The sequence below is a fragment of the Neoarius graeffei genome, chromosome 14 (assembly GCF_027579695.1).
Source record: "Neoarius graeffei isolate fNeoGra1 chromosome 14, fNeoGra1.pri, whole genome shotgun sequence".
In the NCBI taxonomy this organism is placed as follows: domain Eukaryota; kingdom Metazoa; phylum Chordata; class Actinopteri; order Siluriformes; family Ariidae; genus Neoarius; species Neoarius graeffei.
Genome location: NC_083582.1, coordinates 52,263,642 through 52,271,570, shown reverse-complemented (window position 1 = coordinate 52,271,570; position 7,929 = coordinate 52,263,642). Strand labels below are relative to the sequence as shown.

Here is a 7,929-nt window from a genome sequence, read left to right as displayed (position 1 = left end):
GGAACTCTGGTCTTCAGCAAAAGAAACAAATGTTAAAACAAAAGAATTCAACTTCAAAACCTCCTTGTAAAAATGGATCATTTATATATATATTTATATATAAGTTGCTTACATTTAAAAAAAGAATATTTGTACAATGTATTAAGAAAAAGAAAATATTTCAAAAAGGGACAACATACAGGATACAACAGGCAATCTCTAAAGCAATAAATACTACTGGTCCTAGCGTTGTGACATTTTGTATTGTATACCACAATCCCCTCCCTCCCACCCACCCTTAAAACAGTCCCTCAAACATTCCTCCAACCGAGTCTACCCAGTACCCACCCACGGTAAACAATGACAAAAAAATAAAATAGACAACGCAATGGAACAATGCATATTAACACAGTAACCCCCCAAATATTTCTGTACATTTAAACAAGAACAAGTAACATCACAAGTAAAGTTGTTCCTCAGCTGGAGAAGTGTCTCTCCACGGTCCTCGTGCCCTCCATGTTTTGAACAGATGTAAAATGATTGGTTCGCAAGCTCGTATTTAATACAAATAATGAAGAAGAACCAACTTGAAGAAAAGGGCTCACTGAATCCTCGCCTAAACTATTTTTATATCTGTCTTTTAACATGTCTATGTCAATTTACATAACAGGTATGCTTTTTCTGTTGTACAGTAAAAAAAAGAAAAAAAAAGAAAAAAAAAAGTTTTACATTTTGGCAGACTTATATAGCTATACTCTACAACTCATTTTACTTTATCATCAATATTGTTATTATTATAATAGTTCCATTTATTTTAGATAATGACAGGTCAAATATTGACCAATGAACTTTGATAAAAGAATTAACTAATTTCCAAAGCCATATGTGACGGAAAAAAGAAAAAAAAAAGACAAAAAGGACATAAGAGTCAGCAGACAGAAGGGAGGAGTTGAAAGCTGGTAAATCGGAGCCGGTTTAGACTAGTCTATTGACTTGGTTACGAGCGAAAGCGGTTGCGTTGGGGCAGAGCTGGGCAACAGAGAATGGGAATGACACGCCGGTGCAGACTGGGAGGAGGTGGAGCCTGAGGGGCGAGACGATGACACGTCTGAAGGGTCCAAGGAGCCGTTGTGGGTGGGGCCGGGGTTTTTGCCTGCCCCTGAGTTGTCCAGCAGAGCTAAGGGCGGAGGCGGGGCCATGGACAGGTGGTGGTGTTGGTGGTGCGAGGATGAGACCAGGGGGCCCGGTTTCATAGTCAGTGAAAGAGGTTGCATTTGTTCAGTCTGTGGTTTGGACTCTTTCGAGGACGGAGAATTGGGGACCATGGAGGGGGAGGATGGGGGCGACTCTAGTAAGCTTCCATCCGAAGAGGGAGGACTGACACAGCTGCCTTCACCTTGAATGTAGCGAATGCACTTCTTTTTTCTCCTGAAAACAGAGAGCAGGCTTGTTTAACTCCTACGTAATCTTGGCAGTGTTTTCCAACTTGCCAGTAGGCTTGTAAGAAAGCCTTAGCATCCACTTAAATGCACATCCTACATCACACAGCTCTGCAGACATATATGAAGATTGGTGATATTCAGCCAGTATGCTGATTTCCACACAACTGAACTAAGATCAGTGATTTTCAGATAGAGATTGGACATCTAACTGGATGCTTTTGCTTTCTGAGAATGCCAATACAAACAGATGAGCAGCTGAGCACTGGCTCTCTGCCACTGACTTCCTCTTACCTTCCATCCAACATCATACATGCAAAGAAGACAGACATGGAGGAGAAGAACCGACAGAAATACAGATGCCAGATGAGGAGACAGTGAGACAGATGGGGAAAGTGATGACAAGAAGCACTAGGATGAGGAATTTGGAAGAATAACTACCTCCGAGGTTCAGAGGGACACAGCCAAAGAGGTGAAGACTACATCTCTCTTTGTTTTCTCTTACTAGGATAACATAAGGAGCTTGAAACAAAGAACTCCACCCCAGCGCGGCAAACCGCACGGGACTCCATCCAGTTTACACATCAGCTTGAATTATTACACTCCTCTTTTTCCCTTCCTTTTTTCAAGTCTCTTTACTGCTTTTTTCTGCATGTTCCTTGGGGGGAGTTCAGATGGAGAGGTAAGAGGTTAGAGGAGATGCGCTACTCTCAGCCTGCCCCTAAGACATGTGTGTGAGTGTTGTGCACAGAGGTCGCGCCGCCATGTTTGCATTTCTGCTCGGGTCAGGACCCTCCCTCGTCTGCTACGCCTACGGCCAGCCATTCCAGCCAGCCACACGGGCAAACACAGCAGCACCAAGCCAGTACGCCGAGAGGGGTACGAGAGGAAAAGAGAGCAAGAGATATTGAGTGAGAGTGTGAGCGAGTGATAAATAGACAGAGAAAGAGAGAGAGAGATTTCCAGTGTCTCCTAGGTGATTGGATGCATACCCTGTTTTGAATCAGGAGGAAAGAAAGGGAGAGGAACCAGAGAGAGATGGAAAGAGAGCTAAAACCCTCAGTGTACCTTGCCCTAGCATGACCTGACCCTTTACCCCTGCCAAAAAGGGAAAAAAAAGCAAAAAACAAAAATCTAATGCCTCAAGGCCATGCTAAGCTATTCAGCTTCCTACAGGTTTGTAAAACAGGGACAGAAAAACAAACAGTGAACATGAGAACAGAAAGATAGGGGGGGCTATGGAGTAAGGAAAGATTTTTTTTTTTTTTAGTTGTAAATTTTTTCCTTTTTTGTCAGTAGAAATCCTGTTGAAATCCAGGTGAGGATTGTTTCTTAAGTTATACCCCTGCCTGGTCTTATGCAAGTATAGGTTTGAGACAAAAGTAAGAGAAAGAGAGCCAGAAGGACAAGGACAAGGGTACAAACTGTCTGGGAGACACATTTAAGATGAGAAAAAAGGGATGAGACGAGACAGAAATGAACAGAGTTGAAGAAAGAGGCAGACGTTTGATCCAGACGCGTACTCTATGGCTAAAGGACATGCACAACATGCGTGTGTTAGTAGAGAGCTGTAAGGAAGCACTATTGGGGCAGAAACGATGAACAAAGAAACACAGTGATGAGTATTTAAGAGCGTGTGTCTTCAGGGGCAGAGATGGGTGAGTGAACGAATGAAATGAAAAGATAGATTTGATTACAGTGTATTTCATTTTGTGAAATTTTGATAGGAGCACTACAGTTTCCTGCGAACTGAAACATACTTTGTTGTTCTCTGGACACACTCCAGAGTGCAGCACTGTGCTAACTGCCTGTCAAAAGGCTGAAAATAAGCTAATATCCATTTTTAAGAGCCCTATTGATTCTAAGTATCTCCCCTTGTTCCTTATTGATTTCTGCATCTCTGGGGGAATTAGTGCGGCTGCATCTTTCAGGAAACCGAGCCTAGTGGGGTCTTTTAACCTCCCAGCTCCCTGAATAAAGGGCACAATTACCAGCACTTCTCCCAAAGCAACCAAACACCCAGACACCTAGGGTGCTTTGTAGGGACACTACTCCATTCTCGCCAAGTAAGGATTTAAGTTGGACTTAAAGATTTAACAGGATGAAAGTTTGCTACAAACAGCACAGGGAAGTGTAACACGATAGAACAGGACAAATATCTGGCATTCACAGTGAAGGCAGGAGATGGAGGAAACACAAGTGAGACACAGAGAAGGGTATTACTTAGCAGAAACAAATACCTACCATCAACATATTTCCAATTCAAAGACTGCTTGTATTAGAACAGAAAGACAAGAAGTTGGGGCTGAGCAAAGGGTTATCAGAGAGGTAGAGGGGAGAGGGGGTTGAGGAGGGAGGACAAGAGGCTACATCACAACAAAGTTTATACAGAAGGTTGATCAAGACTGTTCTGATGGCAGAGATATACCATAGGGCAGAAAATGGACAAAATTGTAAATAGTGGGTTTACAATGATCACTTCAGGTGTAAAAAGTATCGCCAAACAACAGACGATAAATAACGCGTGATTATGATCACAGACAGAGGAATAGCTCCGGAAAGTTCCAGTTTCTGCCCCAGGAGTTCAGCTGCTCTATTAGAGCACATCTCAGTCAGAGAGAGTGACAGATCCCCAAAATCAACCAGTTTGGCAAACATACAAAAGACTGAAGAGACTAGAAGAAGGAAAACAAACAGTAAAAGTGGTGAGAAGAAGAAATCAATCTTCATCTTTTTCATAATCATCATTATGATCTACATCCTTCCCAAAAGTGCCTCTTGGAGTATACCTGCAGGGTTTGCACCATAAACCGAGTTGGTCAAGCCCGAACAAGGCACGGCACTTCTTAGGGGTATTTGCATCTGTTAGCCAAAAAGGTAGACACAAAAAACACACAAGAAAAACAAAAAAAATGGACACGTCATTTGGACAAACAAGACATGTAGCTAGAGCACAGCTTTCAGCCGGGGACACTGGCACTGCACTTCCCCGACACTTACCAGCAGGTTCCAATCCTAACCCTTCTCAGCCACGTCCCCTTTTCAGACATAGCTTTCAATAGTTATTAGGTTTAATCAATACACACATACACTGTGCCAATCTGTGACAAAAAGTCTGCTGACATTTTAAAAGCAATCACTCATTCAAGTGCACCCCCACACAAAAAGCAGTCACACACCATTACATCTGTTAGCATGACCCAGCTTCACAGTGGCAAAAGCAGCTGATTGGTAGCATAAGGGGTGGCGTGGAGAGGGGGGATAGAGAGAAGTAGAGGCTTACGAGAGGCAGACACAGGGAGGAGTTGCCAGTGTAAAAGTTTCCCAGCTGTCACCTGCTCTAGCATACTTGCCAGCACACCAGATACACACCTGCAGGGGCCACACCAGTTATTCTGCTGATCGAGCCCAAAGCGTGCGCGACACTTCTTAGGGGCACTCAGGTCTGAGCCGATGAAGGGAGGAGAAGCCAGCAGAGAGAAGGAGAAATGACCACAAAGTGAAGAGAGGGAGGGAAATAAAAGGGAAACCGATGAATCGAAATCACTCCAAGTCACAGAATTATATTACTGTTTATTCCCAAAGATATTCCCAGATTCAAATTATTGCTTTAAACTGTGCAGTATTGTTTTTACACTCGCATATTCATGGTAGTTTTAAGACATTCGTTAAAAAAAAAAAACAAAGCTGGAAACCAAAGTAAAGGTAAATGAGTAAGAAATGACAGCAAAAGAAGAGAATGTTGATAGAAATAAGAATAAAAGCACAGCAACAGAAATTTGTAAATAAGAAATGCTTGCTTGTTAATAGCATGTGATGCAGCAAATATGATTACATGTCTGCTGCAGGTCTGTGCTCTGCTTTACTGTGAAGGACATGTGGGGACAGACGGCAAACTGTTGATTAGTTGCAGCCAGTGAAACGTTACACAGCCAGAGAGCGCAGGTTGCTGGGAGCTTGGGCCTGCGTTCATCAGTCTCTCACAGCCAGTGTGTGGAGATGTGAAGATGAAGATGAAGGCAGGCCGCAAGACATCATGCTGAGGAGCAGGCGGCCGCACGGGCAAACGACTGAAGCCAGCAGATTAAGGAGGTTTACCCTGATAACGTCTCTGGTTATTCTCAGCATAGCGTTTTTTCTTTGAAAAAGGCTCCTTCTTTTTTTTTTTTTAACAAATATACTGCAACTCGTATTTGTGAAATGGAAACATTTTGACATTACTGGATTCTTAACATAGAGGCATCTTTACAAGATATTTTATTACAAGCAAAGGGAAGGATGAAAAATGTAATAAGGATAAGAGCAAAATTAAAGTGAGTGGAAAAGCAAAACAATTCGTTCTTGAAAGAGAACTGAAGAATAAATGAATACAGAGCAATAAGAATATGGAAAGATGTAGCTAGCATTACTGATCAATAAGTACATTATACTGCACACACAGACAGATGACTAAATATATCATAAACTAGAAGAGGGGGGAAGAAAAGCAAGTTAGTAATTTAAGACTCAAAATGACATTAGCACCTGTAATCGGAGGGAGTGAAAGGCAAGGATTTGGAAAATATTCTCTGTGTTCTGGAAGAAAAAGAACAGATAGAGAGGTCTTCAAAAAGGGTTCCATGTTGGAAAAAAGACCGCAAATATATCATTACTCGCATTTCTCCTTCACATCTCACAATATAGATCAAGACTCAGAATCATCAGAGCATTGTAAAGAAGAATGATGAAAATCTAGAATAAAAAGAACTAGCAAACCTCCTTAATTTAAAGAGATGGGTCATTTTTCATTCATCCTTTTATTTATTTTAATTTTTATCTATCAGTTTGAGGCATGCAGCAGGCACAGCTCAGTGTTAAACACACAAAACAAACATGAAGCACAAGCCAGTCGTGGCACCCCACACACACACACACACACAAGCATGGTCAGGGTTGGCACAGGAACAACACTCATTTAGCAGCATGATTACCACACACACACACACACACACACACACACACACACACACACACAGCTCACACTAAGCTAAATGCTGGAGAGGGGGCTGTGCTAGAAGGGACGACGTGCTGGGGTACAGAATTCATGCATATTCAATGTTATTAGTGCTCGACATGGGGCTGGGGTGGGGGATAACAAGCAGTCTAACGTGTAAATATTGCATTGGGTAGCATAACTATATACAAGATGTGGAAGGCAAAAAAAAAGGGATGAAGAGAAAAAAAGCTGGACTTTTATCTTTGAGATGTCACCCTTGTGACAGATGATGGATCTGCTCTAATATGAGACATAATTGCATCTCACTTACCATTGCCATCTGCCTGCTGCTTTTCCCTTTTTCTCTTCTTCTTTTTCCCCTGTTGGTTAGCAGCCAAAAAAAAGAAATAGACAGGAACCTTAGTTATTATATTGCAAGAAAAGGCCAAGACACAAACTGAACAAGAGAGCCGTGCTTTTACTCATTCATTTATTCATGCATGAGCCTGAAGGAGTGGAATGCCACTGTGGGCCATAGCACAACTTTCTCTCTCTCTTGTCCTTCTCGCTTTTTCTCTGTGTTTATTCCTTTGTTTTCCAGCTACTCCTTCATTTTCCCTGTGTTGTGAAATAATTTAGGGCTCTTGAGATTTCTTTGAAAGAGTCAGATTACTTGGGGGGAGAAAGAGGAGGATGAGAGAGCTCTTCTTAACTGCTCATATGTTGATTCACCTCCTCATGGCTTCAGCTGAACATCCGACTGTCCACTGACCAGGTCAAGGTTGAGCTATTGAACCTGAGCATGTATTTAATAACGATCTTGTTCAGAGGCTGAATTTTATGAAACTAAAGCGGCTCTTGTTTAGTTCTTTTCCTTTGCTCTGGCTGTGAGGCGTCAGACTGCAGTGGGAGTGACAGTTTGGGCGGAGGGCGATTTGTCGGGCATGTGGGAGCAGCGCTGCACTCTGTCTGGGCCTTAAAACGGTGTGGTCATCCCCCATTGGTGCTGTCTCAGCTGTGGAGAGACATTCTCTTTCATCAGATCTGTGAGGCATTTAGGCCCTGCGGTTATTTAATTACTCTGATCTGAGCTCGTCTTTCTTTTTTTAGGTGAACCACTGGAATACTAATGAAAGCAGCCGAGAGTGAACGAGAACATGGCAGAGGAGCAGCTATGCTGTGGAGTGGATGCTCAGGGATGCATCATAGGCCTGATCTCAAACCACTCAGTGCGAGCTGAAGCGACATGGCCTGAGCTACTAATGCGACAAAGGTTTAATCAGATTTAGAGTCCTGTATTTTGGATGGATACAGAAGCCCCATAAACACCCTCCAACCTAAATGTGTGAGAGGAAGCCTAAAAACCTAAAAACATACATAGTTGTCTCGTGCTGACCAGCCGGGGTAGAGCTGCATGTGTAGCTGTCGTTCTTTCCTGGCCAACTCGTAGTATTTGGCCTGCTCCTCTCGAGAAAGGGCATGCCACTGATGAAATACAGAAAAAAGAGAGCAATGTTAAAACATTGTGTTCATTTT

The 7,929-nt window shown here is 42.7% G+C and overlaps 1 protein-coding gene across 12 annotated transcripts in view; it reads right to left on the bottom strand.

The window, feature by feature from the left end:
- Nucleotides 1-276: 276 nt before the first annotated feature.
- Nucleotides 277-7,929, bottom strand: part of tcf7l2 (transcription factor 7 like 2) — a 119,999-nt gene continuing 112,346 nt past the window's right edge. For 2 of the 12 annotated variants that reach the window (XM_060939954.1, XM_060939957.1), the window contains exons 10-14: nucleotides 7,771-7,878; nucleotides 6,725-6,788; nucleotides 5,943-5,993; nucleotides 4,208-4,280; nucleotides 277-1,407 (exon numbers count right to left, since the gene is read on the bottom strand). In XM_060939954.1, the coding sequence (XP_060795937.1) occupies nucleotides 960-1,407; nucleotides 4,208-4,280; nucleotides 5,943-5,993; nucleotides 6,725-6,788; nucleotides 7,771-7,878 (744 nt within the window). In that variant the 3' untranslated portion in view covers nucleotides 277-959. Of the gene's footprint in view, nucleotides 1,408-4,206; nucleotides 4,864-5,942; nucleotides 5,994-6,724; nucleotides 6,789-7,770; nucleotides 7,879-7,929 lie in introns of those variants that run through there. The other 10 variants (XM_060939956.1, XM_060939958.1, XM_060939960.1 and 7 more) reach the window with 8 other exon arrangements.